Source organism: Panicum hallii, chromosome 9, assembly GCF_002211085.1.
Source record: "Panicum hallii strain FIL2 chromosome 9, PHallii_v3.1, whole genome shotgun sequence".
NCBI lineage: Eukaryota > Viridiplantae > Streptophyta > Magnoliopsida > Poales > Poaceae > Panicum > Panicum hallii.
Genome location: NC_038050.1, coordinates 69,256,709 through 69,279,693, shown reverse-complemented (window position 1 = coordinate 69,279,693; position 22,985 = coordinate 69,256,709). Strand labels below are relative to the sequence as shown.

At 47.0% G+C, this 22,985-nt stretch overlaps 3 protein-coding genes and 1 long non-coding RNA gene across 4 annotated transcripts; 2 read left to right on the top strand and 2 right to left on the bottom strand.

Annotated features, from left to right (window-relative positions):
• Positions 1-7,482: 7,482 nt before the first annotated feature.
• Positions 7,483-10,028, bottom strand: LOC112877998 (NADH dehydrogenase [ubiquinone] 1 alpha subcomplex subunit 13-B). Its single transcript, XM_025942373.1, has 3 exons — positions 9,656-10,028; positions 8,084-8,155; positions 7,483-7,987 (listed from the first exon to the last, which is right to left on the bottom strand). The coding sequence occupies exons 1-3, from the start codon at positions 9,868-9,870 to the stop codon at positions 7,843-7,845; spliced, it is 432 nt and encodes a 143-aa protein (XP_025798158.1). The 5' UTR covers positions 9,871-10,028; the 3' UTR covers positions 7,483-7,842.
• A 737-nt stretch (positions 10,029-10,765) lies between these two features.
• Positions 10,766-13,336, top strand: LOC112873490. Its single transcript, XM_025936449.1, has 2 exons — positions 10,766-11,741; positions 12,911-13,336. Exons 1-2 carry the CDS (start codon positions 10,882-10,884, stop codon positions 12,945-12,947), a joined length of 897 nt encoding a protein of 298 aa, XP_025792234.1. The 5' UTR covers positions 10,766-10,881; the 3' UTR covers positions 12,948-13,336.
• LOC112873491 lies at positions 12,859-15,821 on the bottom strand. The gene is made up of 2 exons (XR_003224754.1): positions 13,492-15,821; positions 12,859-13,385 (listed from the first exon to the last, which is right to left on the bottom strand). It is a non-coding gene; the product is annotated as an uncharacterized LOC112873491 (long non-coding RNA).
• A 1,898-nt stretch (positions 15,822-17,719) lies between these two features.
• LOC112874250 (probable protein phosphatase 2C BIPP2C1) lies at positions 17,720-22,951 on the top strand. The gene is made up of 9 exons (XM_025937470.1): positions 17,720-18,117; positions 18,384-19,216; positions 19,681-19,742; positions 19,948-20,017; positions 20,238-20,325; positions 21,711-21,880; positions 22,120-22,263; positions 22,347-22,475; positions 22,608-22,951. Exons 1-9 carry the CDS (start codon positions 18,027-18,029, stop codon positions 22,773-22,775), a joined length of 1,755 nt encoding a protein of 584 aa, XP_025793255.1. The 5' UTR covers positions 17,720-18,026; the 3' UTR covers positions 22,776-22,951.
• Positions 22,952-22,985: the final 34 nt, after the last annotated feature.

The window sequence follows — 22,985 nt, the reverse complement described above, 5'->3', positions numbered from 1 at the left end:
ACAGAAAACAGAGGCCGACCGGGGAAGGAGGTACTTTACCGGTTTTGCCCACCGCCGGTGAGCCCGCTGCGAGCGGCTCTCGGCCAGATCCGGCGCCGTCACGCCGGAACCGAGCCCGACCCGAGCCTCGTCGCCGGGCTAGGGCACCACAGAGAGACACCTCGACGGCGGCCCGTTCACCTTTCGGTGGACGCGCGCACCGGCGAGGCGCCTCACGGTGGCGCCGCCACCGCGGCTGCCGCCGCCCGCCGGTCGCCGCCGGTCGCCGCTCACTCGCGCGCTCGCGTGGAGGAGAAGCAGGCGTCGGGGAAAGGGAAGAAATGGATCTAGGGTTTCGGGGGAGAACGGCGAACGGGTTTTTGATCGCCCGAGATCGACGCGTAGCCGTTGATCTTGATCGGGCGGCTGCCGTCATCCCACGCTTGATTGGGCTGCATTTGGCCCACGCGGGCGAAAGAAATAGCGGCCCGGGCCCAGGTTGGCTCGGCCCCGAGCCGCGCGCGCACGCGAAGCCGTGTGCGGGGGTGCGCGAGGGGGCTGGGCCGGGCCTTAGCAGGCCGTGTGTGAAGAAAAGAAGTCCGCACGGGCTGGGCTGCTGCGCAGAGGAAAAAGGCCAGCTGGGCTGATTTTGTGATTTAAACTGTGCATCGTTTTTCATCTTTTTCCAGAGCTTCTTTCCAATAGAGTTTGATTGAATTTGATATATTTCAAATTCAAATTTGAATGAACCTTGATGCACTGTTTATAAAAGATAAATTTAGACACTTTTTGATAGAATTACTGCTTTCCGCTGCAAAGATTAAATGTTTTTATATGTTTTTGATTACTTGCCTTGAGTTTTAAATTTGAACCAACGGAATAATTTAAATTCTTCGAGGCCAATAGATATTTTTCTGAGTCGTAATATTGTTATCTTTTTGACCAACGTTAACAAGTGACAATATTGCAACTTTTACTGAATTATCCTTTATAGATATTTTTCATGTATTATTTCTATTTATGCCCAACGGTATTCTAGATTTAATACAAAAGAGATTATGCCTCAATTTTAATAGATAATTTTCATGTATTAATTCTAATTCTGCCCAACGGTGTTTTAGTTTTAATACACAAGATTATTGCATATTTTAATTTATGACCCACGTCGTATTTATACATATGCAATGAATTTTATTTGATTTTAATGTTTTCACCACTCATGGATGTTTTTCAGGAGGAGTATCAATGATGTTTTCCATCAACGATATTCCAATATTAAAGGGAGATAATTACAATGAATGGTACAGAAAGCTGGATCTCTATTTCATCATGGGTGAATTAGATTAGGTCCTAGCTACACCGACTCCTACAGAGCCTGTGCTTCCTGAAAGGGAGGACACAGACACAGATGCTTCTTGGAAGCAAACAGAGCTTGCTTACAAGAAAGCAAAAGCAGAATATGAGAGGCTGTATGCAAAATGGTTCCCTGCCAACAAGAAATGTTTGGCAGTGGTAAAGAATACGATTGAGCCTGCAATTATGGGCTCAATCCCAGATTGTGCCACCGTCATAGAATATCCTAAAAAATTAAAGAACCAATACACTGGTTCTTCAAAGACTTATGCAACCCAGTTGATCAAACAACTGGTTTCAGAGAGATACAATGGCGGTGGCATAAGGGAACATATCCATCGCATGGTCAATCAGAATAACAAGCTAAAGTCATTGGACCTTGCCTTTAAGGAGGATCACATTGTCCATCTGGTTTTTGCTTCGTTGCCAAAAGAATTTGACACTTTTGTTGTCAATTACAACACCCAACCACAAACTTGGGACATTGAAAAGACCATTGCAATGTGTGTTCAGGAGGAGGAAAGGATAAGATCCACCACTGGCGGATCTTTAAACTATGTAAACAAGAAGAAAAATACCAACTTCAAGGGTAATTTTTCGTTCTCCTCAAAAGGTAAAAGCTCTCAACAACACAGACCGCAGCAGGGACAGGCTCTCGTAGATAAAGATCAATGTCTCTATTGCAAAGAGAGGGGTCATTACAAGAAAGATTGTTCCAAATATTTAAAGATGATCATGGAGAAAAGAGGTGAGAACGTTATTTCATTTGTAAATGAATCCTTGTATATAGAATATTCAAAATCTACTTGGTGGATTGACTCAGGAGCAACTGTTCATGTTGCAAATTCTTTACAGGGATTCCATTTGACGAGAACCACTCAAAGAAGCGAAAAGCAAGTTAGAGTGGTAAATGGAGATCAGGCAGACGTTGAAGCAGTAGGAGACGTTCATTTGGAACTCGACTCTGGCTTCGTTATAGTCCTTAGAGATGTTTTATTTGTTCCTTCTCTACACAGAAACTTAATTAGTGTGTCTCGCCTGGACAAAGATGGTTATTCTTGTCTATTTGGAGATGGGAAATGCTTGATCGAATGTAATGATACAGTAATTTCCACTGCATTTAGAAAGAATGATCTTTATTTGATATCGTTACGCGAAAGTGTTCATTCCGTATGCGATAACAGTGCGAATGTATCCTCGCCTACACTCGCAAATAGAAAACGTAAGAGAACTCACGATACGTCGTCGAAATTATGGCACTGTCGTTTAGGCCATATTTCGAGGGGGAGAATAGAAAGATTAATTAAAAACGAAATTCTTCCTCCATTAGAGTTCTCTGACTTAGAACAATGCATTGAATGCATAAAAGGCAAATTCGTTAAGAAAATAAAGAAAAATGCTAAGAGGAGCACAGGTGTATTAGAAATAATTCACACAGATATCTGTGGTCCATTTAATGTAAAGAGTGTGGATGGTTATGACTCGTTCATAACATTCACAGACGATTATTCCCGTTATGGATACATTTATCCAATTAAAGAAAGATCGGAGGCTTTGGATAAGTTTAAAATATTCAAGGCCGAAGTAGAAAATCAACACGATTTAAAGATTAAAGTCGTAAGATCCGATCGTGGAGAGGAATACTACGGTCGACATACCCAATATGGCCAAGTTCCAGGACCTTTTGCGAAGTTCCTGATGGAACAAGGCATAGTAGCCCAGTACTCGATGCCGGGCGAGCCTCAGCAGAACGGAGTGGCTGAAAGGCGCAATCGCACCCTAATGGACATGGTGCGAAGCATGATCAGTTACTCCACGTTGCCAGTGAGTTTATGGATGGAGGCACTGAAAACCGCCATTCACATTCTCAACAGAGTTCCAAGTAAATCGGTGCCGAAAACGCCGTACGAAATGTGGACAGGAAAAGAGCCCTCACTGAATCACCTGCGGGTGTGGGGGAGTCCTACTGAGGCAAAAGTATTTAACCCGACCATTGCAAAATTAGATTCGAGAACGGTATCCTACCATTTTATTGGCTATCCAGAAAGGTCAAAGGGTTTTCGTTTCTACTGCCCAGATAGATCGACGAAATTCGTAGAAACGAGGCATGCAGTTTTTCTTGAGGATCAAATGATCCGGGGGAGCGGCACAGCAAGGAAAACTGATCTTGAGGAGAAGAGGGTGTATACACCCAATCCCGTGATTCAGGAATCCTTTTTCTCGCTGCCCGTTGTGTCTGCACCGCCAGTGCAAGTCACTGCGATACCGATACCTGTAATGACTCCTTCTGTGGTGACGATGAATGAGGAAGAGGAACCCATTCATCAGGCTCCTGACGAGCCAGTTGCTGCACAAGAAGAGGAGCACCAGCAGCCCCAAATAGATGAGGCACCGCAGGCTCAGGCTCACGGGAGACCTCAAAGAATAAGAAAATGTGCTATTTCTAATGACTATGAAGTCTATAATAGCGAGGAAATTCAAATGGAGGATGATCCTACTTCATTTGAAGAAGCCATGAGAAGTGAACATTCGTCGAAATGGCTTGACGCTATGGAAGACGAAATAAAATCGATGAGTACCAACAAAGTGTGGGACCTAGAGGAGATTCCTAAAGGAGCCAAAACAGTAGGCTGCAAATGGGTCTACAAAATCAAATATGACTCCCAAGGGAATATAGATAAGTTTAAAGCACGACTCGTGGCTAAAGGATATACACAAAGAGAAGGAATTGATTACAACGAGACCTTTTTCCCAGTCTCTTGTAAAGATTCTTTCAGAATCATAATGGCTCTTGTAGCTTATTACGATCTAGAATTACATCAGATGGATGTGAAGACGGCATTCCTTAACGGGGACTTAGATGAAACCGTCTACATGGCACAGCCGAAAGGTTTTGTCGTGGAAGGCAAAGAAAAATTGGGATGCCGTCTGAGGAAATCGATTTATGGGGTAAAGCAAGCTTCAAGACAGTGGTACTTGAAGTTTGATAAGACAATAAAAGAATTCGGGTTTAAAGAAAATGTCGAGGACAATTGCGTTTACGCAAAGTTCAAGAATGGGAAGTACGTCTTCCTAATTTTGTACGTGGACGACATTCTACTGGCAAGTAGTGATGTTAGTCTGCTGCTAGAAACGAAAAGGTTTTTATCCTCGCATTTCGAGATGAAAGACCTCGGTGAAGCGAGATTCGTTCTAGGAATCGAGATTCATCGAGACAGATCAAAAGGGGTATTAGGACTGTCTCAAAAGACATATATAGAAAAGGTCCTGAAGAAATTTAATATGCACAAATGCAGTGCCTCACCTGCACCTATAGTTAAGGGCGACAGATATGGGGAATTTCAATGCCCCAAGACTCAATATGAGATCGATCAAATGAAAATGGTACCATATGCTTCCGCTGTGGGAAGCTTACAGTATGCGCAAGTGTGCACACGCCCTGACATAGCTTATGTTACCGGGTTGCTTGGCAGATTCCAGAGTAATCTAGGACCAGAACACTGGAAATTGGTAAAGAAAGTTCTGCGATATTTGCAAGGAACAAAAGGCCTCATGTTAACGTACAGGAAAACAGAATCTCTGCGTATCGTAGGATACTCAGATTCCGATTACGCAGGAGATGACAGAAAATCCACGTCAGGATATGTGTTCACCCTAGCCGGGGGAGCAATATCGTGGAAAAGTTGCAAACAAACCGTCACTACATCGTCCACAATGTATGCCGAGTTTGTTGCGTGTTATGAGGCTACAGGGCAGGTGAACTGGCTAAAGAAGTTTGTACCCGGTCTGAGAATGGTTGATAATATATCTAAACCATTACAGTTGTACTGCGATAACGAGCCCGCAGTAATGTACGCTCACAACAACAAGACAAGTGGTGCTGCCAAACACATAGATATAAAGTATTATGTTGTGAAAGATAAAGTCCGAGATCAGATTATAAATCTTGAGCATATAAGCACAATGAAAATGCTTGCGGATCCGCTAACGAAAGGCTTACCACCCAACGTATTCAAGGAACACGTAGCCGGCATGGGGCTAAGGGATAGCCTGTGATTTTCGGACTACAAAGGCCCAAAAAGGTTAAAGAATCTGTTTCTGAATAGAAGCGTGAATTGTAGCTGCTAAATCCATCGACAGATGATCGTGACGATGAGGCATGCTCTATACACAAATCTATGACGAAATGTGAAAAGTAAAAGTAAAAGAAAAGGACAGGGTGAGATCAAGGGGGAGACTGTTAGATTGATCTCCTAACCCATCGGACCCTAACGGGCCGATGGGCTACCTCACCGACGCGCCCTGATCGGGGGCGCCCCAGCTCAACCCTAGCTGGTGGGCCCCCGTCGCGCCGCGCAATATAAAAGGAGGTGGGGGCCAGCGGCTCGAATCACGAGGATCACCGCCGCCGCCACCCCACCGACACAGTGAAACCCTAACCGATCTAGTCGAGCGCGGTCAGCGACGGGAAGCATCACCACCGGCCACCTCGACGCTCTCTGCACCAACCCGAACCTGTACACGCGCCCTCGACTCCGGCCACCGCTCCGCGAACCCCTACGGCTGGACTGCTCCGAGCTCCTGCACTACATCACCAATGGCGGGCACGTCGGCTTCCGCTTCCGCCCTAGGGCACGAGGGTATGCCGTGCTTTCTCTCTCTCTATCTCAATCTCTCTGTGACTCGATTTTATCAATAGCAAAGGAGTACTTCTAATCTAATTAACGCATTAGCCGATCCTAATTGGTCAACACATGGTACTTTCAGCTGATCTGAACATTCTCAAGCAGCTGGCAGGCAAGCAAGAAGCGACAAGAACAGGTGCGCCGCTGACGACTAGGAGCATTGGATTATAGCATCTTCAGATCACAGGAGGATAGGAGGGCATATTAGCATGTTTCCAGGAGGTGCTAAGGCGAAGGAACCATGCTAATAGTCTGCAAGAGGCAAGACCGCAAGAGGCGCCGCTAAATCAACTGCGACGGAAGGAACACGGCCCCATATCAAGGAAAAGGGAGCTACCGCAACTTGCACGGCGGTCCTCGAAACGTCGTCTCTGCTGCGACCCTGCTCTAGCGCAAGTGCCCAACACATGCATAGGTAGGCTGTGCTGTGCCGCCGTGGAAACGGTTCAGGAAAGAGGCTGGGGCAGGCAGCAGGCTACACGCACGGATCCGAAGAAGAAACCAAGCCAGGACGGCAGAAATGGCCAGAAGGGCAGCGACACGAGAAGCCAAGAGTAATTGAAGGCTTGCAGTGCCCAGTAATGGCTGCAGCAGGCAGGTCCTGCCAGGGCAAAGGCCGGCCAGAAGAGGCCTTGGCATCCAGATCCAGCCAGCCATGGACCATGGCCATGGCGGCATGGCTCATGGACCTACCCAGACATCTCCCTCCCAGGACAAAAAGCCTACTCGGCCACTCATTTGCATTTGGATCCGTGCGTCTGTCTGTGCCTGCCCGCTACTTCGACAGTTCGACAGCGGCACAGGCGCCATGCACGCTGGCTGCAGTAAAGAATGGTGGCGTCGGTCTCCCTCCCCGACTCCTCGAGTCTTCGTCCTCGCTCGCATCGCATGCTCATTGCTCAACAAGTCACGAAGATCACAGAGGCTGCGGCCTTCGGCCGAGGCGGCCGGCATTGCTGCTGACCCGCTGCTGCGATGTGCCGGGGCGATGCATGAGCACTGAGCAGCAGTTGAGCCGAGCACTGGGTCAATGGCGCGCCGTACGCGGCTATGCGGGCGTAGGGGCCTAGGCAGGCAGAGGCACGTCAATTCTTGAGCACAGCACAGCAGCGCAGCGCAGCGCCGCGCCTTTTCATTGATGCAGGCAGATTCTTGGAGCCTGTAGAGCCCAACTGTGTAACGTAGGAGCTGAGCTGTAGATGGCTTTGGTTTGTTGCGGCGACGCGGTGACAGGTACTGACTGTGCCATAGCTTTTGTTCTGTGGCACAACATTGGTAGAGTTGGCGTACAAACACCAGGTCATGCAAAAGGAACTGTGATGGGGAAACACGTCAACGATTAAGGGCCTAAAGTTCACAAAAAGTCCATCAAACAAAAAAAAAAGATGTGGCAAACTTTAATAAACTGTGGTAGCCATCGAAACACGCCCTTAAGACGCTATCTGTGTGAGAAAGCAATGATGACTTATTCTTAACACACAGGGATATCTTTTTTATATTCCATACTTTATCCGTTTCTCGCATACAAGGGTTTCCAAGTTTTGGAATGACTACAGAAAGGAACTCCTGAGGCTGTCACGACATATTACATCAAGCAAATGATGTTACATCGACATCAACGTACAAGGACAGTTCACAATTCCGAAGATAAGGAAGTCGGCTGATATGTCCAATTATTAACCAGTCAAATTTCATACAGCACAACAAACACAGAGGTGTTTAAGGAGTCGATCCTTGGTAAAAGAAAAAATGAAGGCACCTAGGTTCAGAAGCCTTATTCATGTCCTCATGACATGATGAAATTATCAGTACCGGCGGCAGGACCTTACCAAACCTCAGGGCGGAGTTCACCAGTAGCTGGAGGCATCCATTTCCCAGAGTTGTACACGCTCTCGCCAACCTTCCATCCTGGAACATCTTTCATGATCCTGGCCTCCTCCTCAAGATACTTCTTCCACTCTTTGACAAATCTACAATAGTATCATGGACCATGGACCTCAAGAGTTACGTGAATGCCGGAAAAAAATATAACACCAATTATAATGACAGACAGCATTGAGTACCACCTTTCATCCTCTTCAGCTTGGAGCATCGGCAGTATAGCACTACGGGCAGCAATCTTCTCTTCTTTGAGTGCACTGCATGCAAAATTTCAATCCATGAAGCTAAGACTGATGAACCTCAAGGCAAATATAACATGGATGTGAAAAATCAAATGAACTAATAGGCCATAATGACAACTTAATGCTAGAGAAGCTAAAACACAAACACATCATGGATGCAAAAATTAGTAGTACTACTAAACACTGCAGAGCAATAACAAGCATGCCGAGGTAAAACTTTGATAGCAGCACAATTTAGTATCAAGTCATAGCATACATAAAGCCAGTTAGCAAGCTCATAAGTAATTCAGAGAAAAGAAATCAAGAAACATAACAGAAGGAAGACATATGTGATAGCTTATAAGAACTTGGCGTTCCTAAATCTATCCATTAAAGAAAACTAACTGGGGAAAAAGGGTATGATAATCATGCAATAATCACATTAATTACAAATCCATTTTCTGGTCTTTCAAAAAAGAAAAATAAATCAATTTTCACAATTGAATAGTAATGCCAAATGACAGTGCAAGCGTTGAGGTCCACAAATTTAGGAGTTAAGCCTACCAAGCTAAGCTATTAGTCACTTTCACCTAAATTGCGTTTTGAATATGCTGGTGGCCACTATAATTTATGGCAATTTGAACTATCAAATACTTCAAAGAAGGAAAACTCTACATTTCAACCTTAAACTTTGGCATCTCTCAATTTTACAACCGAAAAACCTTGTAGCAGACAGGTTAGTGAAACCTCTTAACAATCAAATCTGTCTACTTTACGCCCACTCCCAAGTCCCAACCACCGCTACCAATCACATATACAACCTAGGGTGCTTTTGTTCAACTCAACACTAATGTGGCAATGATAAGGTGGTTTAAGCTGATTTGGAGGCCACATGTTACCAGAAACTACTATGTTTTAAGATAAAAATCAAGCTGATGCCTGAGTTCAAGGATGCAATCAGATTTAACGAATTGGTATGGATATTATATGATCAATATTTCCGCAATTCACCCCTACTTCCATAGCTAAACAATTTTCGTACACGAGTAGATGATATCCAGGACAGTCTAGATACAGTTAATCAACTAAAACTTAGGTACATATATAGGAAGTTCATCGCATGCCTCTGGCTCTCTAATGCATCAACTAAGATATGCAGCAACCTCGACTATTTTTGATCTGTTAAATATGTATTCGTATATGACGTGCAACTGGAAAACATGCATTGTTGCAGTACGAAGATGCATTGATATCACGTGTTTCAGAATCCTCAGTACCCATATGGTCTGAAACTACCCGGCTCTTAAGTTAGAGACGCAATTAAAGTACAACGATCTGGTTCCACCGAAATTAGCCAACCAGTAGCAGTTTGATAGAGTGATGTCACATCAGTTACAAACTAATTCAATGACATATCAACAGGAATGCAATACATCGATTTCCATAGGAACCATCGTTGATCCATTTCCGGAATTATAATGAGAAGCGCAATGTAAGAGGCAGGCAACGAAATGGGCCGGGTAAGTGCGCACTTACCGGCGGACCTTGTTCCCCTGGCCGACCTGGTACATGCCGTACGCGAAGGCGCCGAAGGCGGTGAGGAAGATGGCGGTGGCGCTGGGCCCCGAGGTGGGGATCCGGCGCGCGTAGCGCACGGGCGCGAACCCGCCCGGCGGCGGGCCGTCCTGCACCAGCGGCATCTCCTTGACGCTGGCCATCCCCGGCTTGTTCCGCACCCAGGCCTCCGTCATCTTCGCTTCCCGATCCGGACGCCGGGCCGCCGGCCTGCAGATCTGGAGCTCCCCGCGGAGATCAAGAGAGAGCGCAGCTGTCGCTAGGGTTAGTGGAGGGTGGGAGAGGAGACGAGGATGGCAGGTTGCGTTGTGAATTGGGGGCAGTGAGAGACTCGTCAATTTCAGAGGTCTCCAGGGTCTATTTCGCAAAGAGTGCAATTGGGCTTGGGTGCCGTCTTGTGGAGTTCGGCCTGGTTTTGAGGCCCAGCAGGCCAGCTCCTGAATGCACATTTTCCCTACGAGTCTTGAGATTGATTTGACACTGCCTATTTGTGCTTGGCCGATGCGCAAACTCCATTGGCAAACAAACTACCTTAATCTGCTTTCTCTGTGAAGTTTGTCAGATGTTTCCACCATTATAAGGACGAACCATGAAAATGTAGCTAAAGAGAACTCTGGTGCAATGATTCCTGGACATGAATGGTCATTTTTTTTCATGCTACAAGGCACTGTATTTTCATATTCTGTTTTGTATGTCTCGTTGCTGTAACCTGTAAGTTTGCCTCCTTTTATGTCCCGGACAAAATTAATGCACACAGTTGGATATGTTTTTTATTTGTTCCGGGTAAATGCTTGATTTATTGAACCTTAAGACACCATGGAATCCTCAATCGGATTTGTTTCATGTGCTCTGATGCATTCTGTTTAATTCTACGCCATTTGACTACTTTCAAGTACTCGAGGCTTTCAGGCTAATTTCCCGTCAAGTCATAGTCCAACTAGTTTTTTTTTCATGAAGCATTCGAATTCAAACTCGAGACAAACTTATACTCAATCGAGATGTATTTGAAAAATGTGAATTCCTACAGGGGGTTTTGTTTAAATTGTACAGAGGTCTTTTCGCCCGTTCAAATCCAGCCCGTCAATTAGATTAAAAAAAAATTCCCCAAATCCAACCGCCCGCCCAAACCCACCGCCGTCTCGCCATACCGTCCCCGATCGCGAAACCCTCTCGGCCGCTCGCCGGCGATGGAGGCGCCGGACGAGGAGGCTGGGTTGGGGTTACCCGAGGGCGAGCGGCTGCTGGAGGTGACCCTCATCTCCGCGCAGGGGCTCAAGCCGCCCTCCGGCCTGCGGCGGCGGCTGCAGGCGTACGCCGTGGCCTGGGTGGACGCCGGGCACAAGCTCCAGACCCGGCCCGACGCAGCGGGCGGGCTCGACCCGGCGTGGCACGCGCGGCTCCTCTTCCGCGTGCGCGAGGCCTCGCTCGCCGACGACTCCCGCGCCGCCGTCTCCGTCGAGATCTACGCGGCCGCCGCGGGGTCCTGGCACCTCGGGAGGGACTCGCTCGTGGGCTCCGCGCGATTCCTGCTCGGCGACCACCGCCTCCTATCCCGCCCCGTCGGCTCCCCCTCCATGTTCGCTGTCGGCGTGCGCCGCCCCTCCGGCAGGGTCCACGGCCTCCTCAACGTGGCCGCAAGCCTCGTCGCGGTACCGCCGTCCCCGGCCGCCTGCCACGCCCTCCACCTCTCGCCCGCCGTCTCCCTCAGCGGCCTCTCGGTGGCGCCCAACCCGAGCCGCGTGCTCCGCGTCCTCAACCGCGCGCACCCCACGCCTCCACCGTCCCCGAAGCTGCTTACGCCCAAGAAGCAGCAGATGGTGGTCAAGCCGAACAACAAGGTCGCGGACGATGGCAGCGATGAGGAGGGGGGCGAGGAAGAGGCGAGGGGGATGGGCGGGGTGATGTTCTGCGGACCTTGCGTCTTACCGTATCCAAGAAAGATACACACAAGCCCCTCAGACGAGAACCTGCAGGCCTTCGCTCGCATCTTCTCTGGCGGGCTCAGGCATTGCCGAACGGAGCCCTCATTGCCAAGGAGCCCGTGCAAGTAAGCTCCATTCTTTCAGTTGATTCCTTGTGAAGATAGTCTGTTTCCTGTTGTGGGCAATTAGCTTATTGACGATGAAGATATAGCGCTGAGTTGTATCATAGCATCTCTTGTTATCACTGAGTATACGTTACATCAGATTGTGTGGATTTAATGGAAGTGTAGAGAATTAGAGCTGCATGGACCAACCTTGAAATTCTTTGTTGGCCTCTTGTCTGTGATGTTGGAAGTGTCAAAGTGCATTGTGCGGTCTGCAAACCCTTACATATAATGGTTCAAAGAAGCAACAAAACGCCACAAAAGAAAGATAGAATTCATGGGTATTTGCTCCATTTGATCAAGAATGCTTTCAGGTCATTTTACCTTCAAAATGGTCCGAATTAGATGGTCCATGATATACAACTTGTTCATTCAACATATTAAATATTTCCTCAGTTCTTGTTGGCATATAGCATTTGTAGAGTTTACAGCACCATTGAATGAATTTCGAGTTGTCATAGCCATTCGTGCTGCCACCTTCAAGAGCCAAACTGAGCTCACATTTAGTTAGTTTATCTCCATCTGTCAAGGAATTTTGCATAAAGTCATGCATATCACACTGTACATGTCAGCAAAGGAGCTATAAATCAAGATGAAAAATAGGTCTTCAGTGCAAGGCGTCTAAACATGTTTGTATACCTGGACGCACACAATAAAACATAAATGGACCTTCACATTTAGCATAGTTTATCAGCAGAGAAATTACACTATTGTATTTAGATTTGCATAATCAGAAGTCGTGAAAGAAAATAACAGAAGTGCCTTAGGTATTAATTAGCTTTATCGTAAAGTGCAAGCTACCAATGTGATTGACAGAATGAAATTCCATTCTTCTAGTGTAAGACAATTTTCAGCTGAGATAATCATAAATTGACTGGAGGACTGCAATTGAACATGGAAACTTTTTAGTGGAAAGTTGAGAAAATCATCTCTCTTGTATGAGATGATGTCGGTTAATATGTAAGGCAATGGGCTAAAATATATTATGGCATCATATATCCTATCAGTAAAGGAAATTTTCGGTGATGTATCAGACAAAGGAAGAAATACAAACTGTTGTTTGCAGCTGAGACATTTCAGTTTACAGTCTATGCTCTGTGATCCATTCCTTTTTGGTTTACCTTTTTTAGGGAGCCTTTTTGGTTTACTCAGAAAGGGGTAGAATAACCTCTGCAGTTCAGCATGGCAACTCTTTTCCGTTGCTTATTCCCAGTAAGGAACACAAAAGGAAACTTGAGAAGATGCAAAACATCAAGGGGGTCTAAATCAAATGTTTGGTTAAGAAGACGAGATGAGGCTGCAATCAATTGTCAGTAGTTTCGCAATAGAAGTTTAGGGTCCTATGTTACTATTTAAACCAGAGGTTGCATGAGAAACCAACTGTAAATATCAAGTTAGCATTCTTCACTCTTACATTGGGATTGAGATGAATTTAGTGTTTCAAAAAGCAATGCTAGGCAGATAGGAAGAATGAAATTGATTGGCAAATTATATGCCTGTAAAGATGTAGTACATGAATGCCTGCAGCGAGTAAAAATGCCTAATTTGATTACGAAGATGAAGGCTATCAACTCCCTTCAGCTGTGCCAAACATCATGAATAGATCTGGAGAGAACAAACAACATAAATATAAGCTGGTAAGTTTCGCTGTCGATCGCTTTGCTAACGTCAGTAATTTCATTATTTCAATCAGTACATGGGGGGTAAGTACCTGACGAATTTGTTCGCATCAGACCATGTTGGGTTTGCCTGTGTTTTTCCACCCACATCCTTGTCGTGCATTGCGTCTCATCTTCTCATTGAGTTGGCAGCACGTTTGCTGTTTGTGCGTGGTCGGGCGTCGCAGGCGAGCTTGGTTCGCAAACTGACTGACCATGACCTCCGTCTCGTCGACGGCTCCGCCGTCGACTAGGACACGGTGCCCGCATGATTTTACAGCACGCCGGGCTGGCCAGATGACAGAATACCAGCGCGCTACTTGTGCCGTTGAGAGGTCCTGGCCCGTGACGGCGTGACGCGCGGCCCATGATCCATGGATGATGCGCCGGGGCAACCGCAACGTAACGGCTGTCGGCGAGCGCCGCGCGCACGGCGGCAACACGCTGCACCAAGCTACGCTTCCTGACGGACACCACGCGGGTGCACTCTGCTCGCCAGACGAAACGGAGGCGCTTCCTGTGCGCGTGCGGGGGGCCTATCCCCCGCTTGCGGTAGGTAACTCGGTAATCCTCGGCCGGCCTCGCGCGCGGCACACGGCCGCGATCTCGGCGGCGCCGGTGGCCTCGTGCCGGGACACCAGCTTCCAGCTCAGCTCCTCGCTGCATCCAGCACGCGCGCCTCGTGCCCCCCCTGCTTAATTACTCGGCCAGTCACGCCATGCGTGGAGGTAGCAGCTGCACCCGAACTCCGAAGTGAGCGGCCGAGCCACAGGCAGCCTGTGCAAAGATGAGCGCACGAGGCCACGCGCTGCCTGAGCACCTGTAATCCAGCATAGCCATGGGCGGTGATGAAGCCCCCAATATTGGTTCTGATCTTCAGGCTGCAAATCGCACAGACATGTCTAACTAGGTTCAGATTCTCCGAGCAGATCGGGACTGGCAAGGTCTTATGGTAACTGAGGGCGCACGATGCGTGCCATGTGAGGGCCGACCGACCGAGGAGGAGGAACATTGGGAGCGGGATCTCTGGAAGGTAACTGTAAACAATCTCTCCGATCCAAGTCTTCTTAAACCCTTGCATGGTAGATCGTACTGATAGTAGACTTGAGAACACCGCACGCAAGGAACTGAAACGAGCTCGGATCTTGAGCCGAGAGTGGCACCGACAGCATGTGCCACGCACATGACCTTTCGCCGGTGCTCGCGACGAGCACCCTGCTCTGCTGGCTACCCATCGATGAGATGCTTGCACTGCATTCCGAGCTTCTGACTTGTCCCTGGTGGTGGTTAGTAGGAAATAAGAAGGTTTTTCCTGACCGTCCCTGGTGGGTAGGATATGAAAAGGAAAAGACAAGACTCATACTCGAGAATGGAGTAAGGAATCGGACAAAAAGATAACGCGAGACAGTGTCCGATTTGTGAGGACAAAGCAGCTGCAATCTTCCGCCGTAAGCTCAAGCCAGTGCAAGTGCAGTGTCGTTTCAGTTGGGTGGAAATACAGAGAATCTGTCGCACCGACTGAGAAGGAGAATCCATCCACCGTTAACGTTTCAAGGCTACCGGTTAAAATCTTCTCCTGCCTCAATTTTGTATCAATTTGCTTGCGGTTCTACACGGAATCACGGATCAGCAGGCCTCCTACTCCAGCAATCCGAGCCTTAATTGTCTGATGAACAAGCGAAGAAACTTCACCTTCTCCTGTTGTCATCTAGCACATCGGATATTCCTGCAAGTTGTGGCCACGGATAAAGCAGCGGTGGCGCACGTTCCTGCGCTGAGGATTTCCACAAAACAAGGCACTTGACCGCTGGGGGGAAAAAAGAGCAGCGGTGCCTAGACAAGCTCAACCCCAGATGTTGGCCAGATCCGAGTGAGTCAAGCAAGAAACAAATTACTTTTGGCTGGACAACAATGCTACCACATGGGGATCACGCAAGAGAAGAAAGAAATTCTTGCAAGTTGCCATGAACAAGCAATCCTACTGGCCGTCACTGGGTGGAAGAACAATCAGCGGCGGCAACTGGCAAGCAGCTTTGTGCTCCTGGTCCTGGATACGCTGCCGGCCCAAGAAAAATGCGGCGGAGCTAGAAGTAATCTCGACGTCGTGAACTGTGCGACAGGTCCGGCCATCCTTTCCGGGACCTGGACAGCATCCCTCATCCGCAATCTGCACCACACGCCATAGCCACCGAATGTTTTGCGTTATCCGTCTAGCACCGGTCCAATCGACCCCATCAATTTGATTCGAGGCGCTGATGGTAGCCGCGTATCTGCGTCGATCATAGCTCTTCTTCACTGTGACCTGTGACGAGGCCCTAGTGTGATCAGTCGTTCTTGCCCACCCATTCTGAATTTCTGATGACTCGAAACTGTTTCCAGCATCGTCGCCATGGTTAGGTATTTGCATCACCGACGCCTGGCTAGGTATTTCAATCATGTTACCACAAGTCTTGGAAGGAAGAAAGTTTCCGTTTCATCGCATCGCCGACGCCTAGCATAGATGGGTAGTTCAATCTTGTGATCCTCTTTCCGATCTTGACAAGATTAGGCCGGAATTGACAGGCACCCTACCTTCCGGAGAAAACAAATTCAGAAATCGGAACGGATTCTCCTTGCACAAGCCTGGCCACCTGATCCGCTTGCCCAGACGACATGTATATGCGACCTACCATCAATTCAGCTTGCAGTGCTCATCACTTCATCTGATGATCCCAATCGGAGGCACGTACCACCGACAGAGAACCGAATCGATATTGTGTATTCTTATAATCGAATCAATTTTCAATCAAAGTGTTCTCAAGCTTGACAGAGCCAGCGACCATCCCATAGGAGAGGGCACTGCAGTTATGAATTGTGATCAAACTGAAATATTGAGCATCAGCCAGATGAGTGATCCAGCTGGCAAAATCCTGACGCATTGAAAAATTGAAGGAAACGGGATGAATGATTGCTTGGAGGAGCTTATCCATCAAGCGGAGAACAGTGCATCATCGTACCAAACTCTCCAGTTTTTTTTTTTAAAAAAATACCCCAGTCGAGTTCGAGTGGCCCATCGCACGCATTAATCAATGCGAAATCTTTGCTTCCCTGGCCCAATAATTAGGGGCCTTATCCGAACAGATACGCCTCCCTGTCTTGCTAATCGCACACGCACACACCTCCTGGCGATCGCATCCTCCGCGTCGGCGTCCGCTTGCTCTTGCCTCTTGGTGGTGGTGGGTGGGTCGCCGGCCGGCCGCCCTCAGCGAGCAAGCTACGCGGTGAGGTCGAGCCGTCGAGGATCCTGTCAGGTGGGACCGGCGAGCTGGGATGGCGGCGACACGTAAGGAAGGTGCTGGAGACACGTGGGCGTGCAAGGTTGATTGACCGCGAGGCTGCGCATGGCCCCACGTGGCGGTTGGATCCTGTGCCTGCGATGCCGGCTTTGATATCCACAAAATTATCCAGACCAAGGTCACGCGAGCCAGGAGTGTCCCAGGACTAATCAACGCATCACTGTACGAGTGCTCATCTGATTGGTTACTTTTGCAGCTTCGGCCACCTTCAGACATGTAATTGCGCATCAGCATCACAAATTCACTGTACACATGTATGAATTGTTGACCACTACGTATCTTCATATATATAAACTGTAGGCAGGAAAAGAGAAAAATTAAATCCATGATATACATATTTCCCTGTTTATTTTCCCTAACCCTTGCTGGTGGAGTGATCTAGTTTCATGAGTTTTTTTTGGGGGAAACTATCAAAGCTTGTGTAAAGAATTTATTTGCAATAAAAGTAAAGTCCAAAAATCTTTTTTCCTCACATAAATACAAACTAGTAAAATGTATTGGATAAAAACTAGAAGACGGAGTACAACCTCAAATGTCCTTCTTAACTTTGCTCCATTTCATATAAACTATTTATTTTATTTTCTTATAGTCTTGACGAGGTCATACATATAACATATCAAGTGATGTCAGCATTGATTCTTTTATCGAACTATTATGTCAATGAATGGTGATGGAAGCTATACTTGTTGCTGCATCTGGATATAGAATTTTTTTTAAATACGCTTAAAATGAACCACCTTAACCAGCAAAGATGGTTAAAAAAACAATACTAAACCTAAAAACAGCGAGCAGCTGCAAAACCATCCAGAAGCAACTCATCGGCGCCTCTCGGTTGCTCCGGCCGGCAGAACCGCTCCCTACCCGCCAAATACAAACTTCTGGGAGGCCCTTTGTCGTAAAGCGACCAAAGGAAATAGATATCCCGAGGAAATGGCCGGAAACCCCCACCCCACCCCACCCGGCCACCCCTACACCGAGGCGGAGCTCCATAGAAAACGACGCCGTCCGAGCGGCCGCAGCGCAGCCCGCCGCCTCAATACCTCAGGCACAAGCTGCTCCGTTCCCTCCCCATTAAGCCTCCCCCCACCCTTGCCCCTTCCCCTTCTCCCTCACTCTCGCCGCCATTCCCCTTGGCCTGCTGCTGCTGCTGGTGGTGGTTCCCCGAATCCAAGCCTCCGATTCGACCGCCCGTCCGAGCTCCTCTCGAGCCGACCTTCCGCGCCGTCGTGGTCCGCCTTGCGCGCAGGTAGCCCATGGATGAGGTCCCTGCCACCGCCGCCGTCCTCGACTTCCGACCCGGTTCATCTCCCCCACGCGACTCCGCCGTTCCGCGCCGCGACACCGGTTAGCCCTCCCTCCGCCGCCGCAGCGGCTTCCCGCTGGACGTTGTTCTCTGCCTCTGCGCGGTTGGTGGTGTACGGAACACCACCCCCCTGGCGTGGTCGGTAAATGGAACGCCCGGCCCCTGCCGTGGTTGGTAAACGGAAGACCAACCCCCCTGCTGTGGCGGTTGAACCGTTTGTTTGACTGCTCGCTGATGATTTTGCTGCTAACTTTTGTTTACTTCTTCGTTTCCTGATTCAATTCAGCTTGGTCTGCTCTGGATGCAGGCGGTGCAGAGGAGGTGCCAGGAGTTCCGGGTTTTCAGGACAAAGGCGCCGTTGCAACGGAGTTGACGGGGTCAAAATCGGCCGTTTCCGAGAGCCAGGCTGTGAGTGGTGATATTTCCGGAGGTCCTGCCGGCGGTGATGCCGGAGGCGTGGATGTTTTCTGCTCAGAGAATGGCGCCGAGCTTGAATCGGCGGAACCGGGTGTTCTGGACGTCAGATTAGGGGCTCCAGTGGTGGGACACCATGGCAGGAAGTTGGATGGTATGGGTTTCGGCTCTGATGAAGCTGGTGAAGTGGAGGGGATTTCACTGGTTGAGGTGTCCCCATCAGATGCCAGTTCAAGTCTGGATGCCACTAGGTCGATTGGTGGCTACTCCCTCGTGGATGGGTCTCTGCCAGAGGCCAGAGGTGCCCAAGGATGTGAACAAGAGGTGCAGGACGTACCAACAGGGACCTCTACTGCTGTGGGCTTCCCCAATGGGGATTTGAGTTCTGGATTCGGAATTAAGCAGAGTGATGATGTGGATGGTAGAAATGGCCTTGCCGGAGGGGAATTAGAATTGTCTACTGATGGTGACGATGCCAAGCAGGCCACAGAGCTGGCTGGTATCTTGTGTAACGAAAGAGTGGAGGGGATGGAGGCTAATTTGGAGGAACGTGAGGCCTCAAATGGTTCCACAGACCGAGTGGACAGGATGGAGACGAGTTTGGATGACTCTGAGGCTTCGGACGGCTCAACCACGCAGGATTCTGATACAGATGTCGAGACAGAGTCGAGTGGTTCTAGTATAGAGGAACTAGACACAGGATATGGAGCCCACATCCCTCAACTGGTATGTGTTTTGTGCAAACTCCTGTAGGAACTAGGCAGTACTTGTCCACGTTGCTATATTTCACATAGGACTTTGTTGATGCTTTTCCTTTCTAGTTCTGTTAGTAGTTCATTTGAAGTGTTAAGCTAGCTGTAGAGTCAAAATTCTTCTCTTGAGATAATTGAGGCCTTAAAAGAAGCATATTTGTCATATATTCCTTTTTGTGCTGCATTTTAAAAATTTATCTATGAATCAGCAGCACCCTAGAATATTTTCTATGATGAGAATTGAAGAGCCACAAGTTGCAGATTTGCCATGCATTTTATGTACATTCTCTTTCCTTACGCAGTGCACTTATGTCGTAATATTCTGTTTTGTGAGGATATGTTTTAGTCCATACTCTGCTCATTTATATACTCGTCGGAGATGGTGCGGAATTATGAGGGTTAGTAGATGATGTGTATGAATCTTCTTTCCCCTTGCAGGATCAAGCAATCTGCAAGGTGGCCAGAGAAAACAACACGTCAGGAACGAAGAGCTCTGATAGGTATTATTTTGCTTTATTGCTATAAGTATTTTTAGAACATAAACTGTCAGCAGTCAGCTCATAGTTTTGATCTGTTGCACACATATGTAGTGACATATTCAATTAAGGCTTGTGTGTACTCTAGTTTCTATTGAGAGTTGGATGAGCTCATTGTTTTGTATTGTTCCTTGGTATATATATGACTTTAATGTTCAATTCGTCACAGGATGACTTCAGTACCTGAATCAACACTTGTTCTGGCTTCAGGTGCAGCAATGCTACCACATCCTTCAAAGGTACTGCAACCAGGACTAAATTATTTGGGGTGACTTTTGCATCTGATTTACATGTGCTTCTTTATTTCGAGACAAAACAAAAGACACAGGTTTCCATGTTGATAATAGTGCAGTCACCGTTTCTAAACATTAAAAGTTGCTTCCGGATCATTTTTTACTCCTTGGATATTTCTCCCTTTATTTTTGTTGTTGTGACAATAATACATGTGAAATTTCCCAGGTATCAACTGGTGGTGAAGATGCATATTTTATAGCTTGTGACGGCTGGTTTGGTGTAGCTGATGGAGTTGGTCAGTGGTCATTTGAAGGTAAACAATATCTTCTTCTCCACTGTAGTTGTGCTCTAGTCCATCCCCAGCATGTTTCTACTCCGTGCCTTGTTTCTTAAGTTGTATTATACTTGCTTCTGAGAAGTGATTATTTGCTGTCATAGTGGTACTCATTACAATTCTCAAATGCTTATTCTACGCTTGTGCCCTTACAAATTGATGTAGCAATTTTCTGGCACACTGGGTGTATTTGTGGTTAAAGTTGATCACTTGATGTCAACATATATTTGGAACCACGTGAGGGAAATACGAAATATGTTTACGAAATATGTTTGTTGACTTTAGGGAATGCTTTAGACCTTATTGAGTATTGCCTTACAATCATGCTGATAATATTCCATGCCCAATACTGATACAGTGATATAGTCTATTTACATGTTACGACTTTAAGACATTTTGAAATTGTATAGGATGCTGAATATTTGCATGATAATTAAAATTAAGATTTGGGAACACAATCAAGCAATAAGTTAGGACAATGCACTGCAACAGACTTGCCTGGTTGCAATTACGGAGCAAGGGTGAAATGGTGATAGTGTAAGCATGGGAAGTCCATGTAAAGTTGGATAGCATGATCAAAGGTGATAGGGACGAGATACTGACTGTAAACCTAAATGGTGATAGTTACATTCCTTCTTTTCCCATCAGACACCAGAAATAAGTGACATGGCTACTGTAGTACTTTTAAGATGCCAAATTGACAAATCTGTAACAGTTGGCAGTTGAATTTTGTTATTTGACTAATAGTTATGGTTGAAGTTGCCATCCAATCTGCTGGTAACTAGCCAGGTGTGGGTTAGGTCAATGACTCATAGGTTTTGCTAGATAACAATGTCTTACCAGTTTCCACAAAAACAGGACAAAATCATGGGAGGTAAACATGGCAACAGGACCAACAGTATAGTAGTACAAATGCCATTGTCGTGTATCAAGTATTACTGTATCCGTTGTCCAGCAACAAGAGAGGGGTGTCGCTGTATCCGTTGAGAAGAAAAGGAAAAGGAAAAAAAGGGGAAGTGAAGTTATGTAGTCAGATTGGAAACTAAAGGAACTTGACAAGCCTAGACCTGAATACAATTTGGCCTGGCATGAATTAAAAGAAAAAGATTGCACACAATCACAAAGGTATTTTACGGAGACACCTATTGCGTGTTGTATCTCACATATGTGCTGGACACGGTCCAATGTAGCACTTGGTCAGGTAGAATCCATGTGTGCTGTTGGAGAGACTGTATGAAATCCAGTGTTTATTTCTGGCCATTATGTTTTTTATCTTTTGGTTCATTAGTTTGAAGTACCTATGAATTTGATTTTTCTTCACAAAATGTCAGCACTTCTAATTGTTGATGTGATTTTCCTCTCAGGGATCAATGCTGGACTCTATGCGAGAGAATTAATGGATAGTTGCGAAAAGATCATAACAGAGACCCAAGGAGCTCCAGGGATGAGAACTGAGGAAGTTCTCGCAAAGGCTGCAGATGAGGCACGGTCCCCTGGTTCTTCCACTGTTTTAGTTGCTCACTTTGATGGTCAGGTACGTTTTTTGATTAAGCTCGAGACTTGGCTTCCCTTTTTTCCGTACTCCCTCCGTTCCAAATTATAGGTCGTTTTAGCTTTTCTAGATGCATAGCTTTTGCTATGCACCTAGATATACGCTATGTGAAAAGCCAAAACGACCTATTATTTGGGAAAGAGGAAGTATCTATGATGGTTGAATCTGTGTGCATTATCCTCAAAACTTTGATATACTTGTGTGTGAACTTGATCTTGCAGGTCCTTAATGCATCAAATATCGGAGATTCTGGATTTCTTGTCATAAGGAATGGGGAGGTCTACCAAAAATCAAAACCAATGACTTATGGTTTCAATTTCCCATTGCAAATTGAAAAGGGTGATGACCCTTTAAAACTTGTGCAGGTGCCGCACCACTTTCTGATGCTATTGATTTCCTCTTGTAAGCTTTATCAGAATGTTGTGCTCAGGCTGTTCTTGACTGGCAGAAATATGCCATCGATCTACAAGAAGGTGATGTCATTGTAACAGCAACAGATGGTCTTTTCGATAATGTCTATGAGGAAGAAGTAGCAGGGACTGTCTCCAAATCATTAGAAGCCGATCTCAAGCCCACGGTCAGTACTCAGTGCTCAACCACATGAGCATTTTCTTTATGCAACGGTTCATAACCTAATGAACACCCTTCATAGAATAAAACTGACAGGCAAGAATGATCCTGACACGAACCATTTTTCGAAACATTGCAGGAGATCGCCGAACTCCTGGTTGCTAGAGCGAAGGAGGTGGGGCGGCGTGGATTTGGAAGTAGCCCATTTTCAGACGCCGCTCTCGCAGCTGGGTACCTTGGTTACTCTGGGGGCAAGCTGGATGATGTAACAGTCGTTGTATCTATTGTTCGGAAATCTGAAGTCTAAACTATAAAACAAGCACCCGAAAGTTCAGTGCAGCTCCGAGTTTTTGCTACAGCTGCACTCGCTGCCAAATGCCCATAAGCATTTTGTGCGCCATGAGCACGAAGCCACAGACCTGGCTTACGCTAAGCCAAACGTGTATACAGTTATACATACTAAAAGATTGTGTCAGTATATCTCTTGAGCACGGCCCCAGCAAGTCGCGAGCCGTTT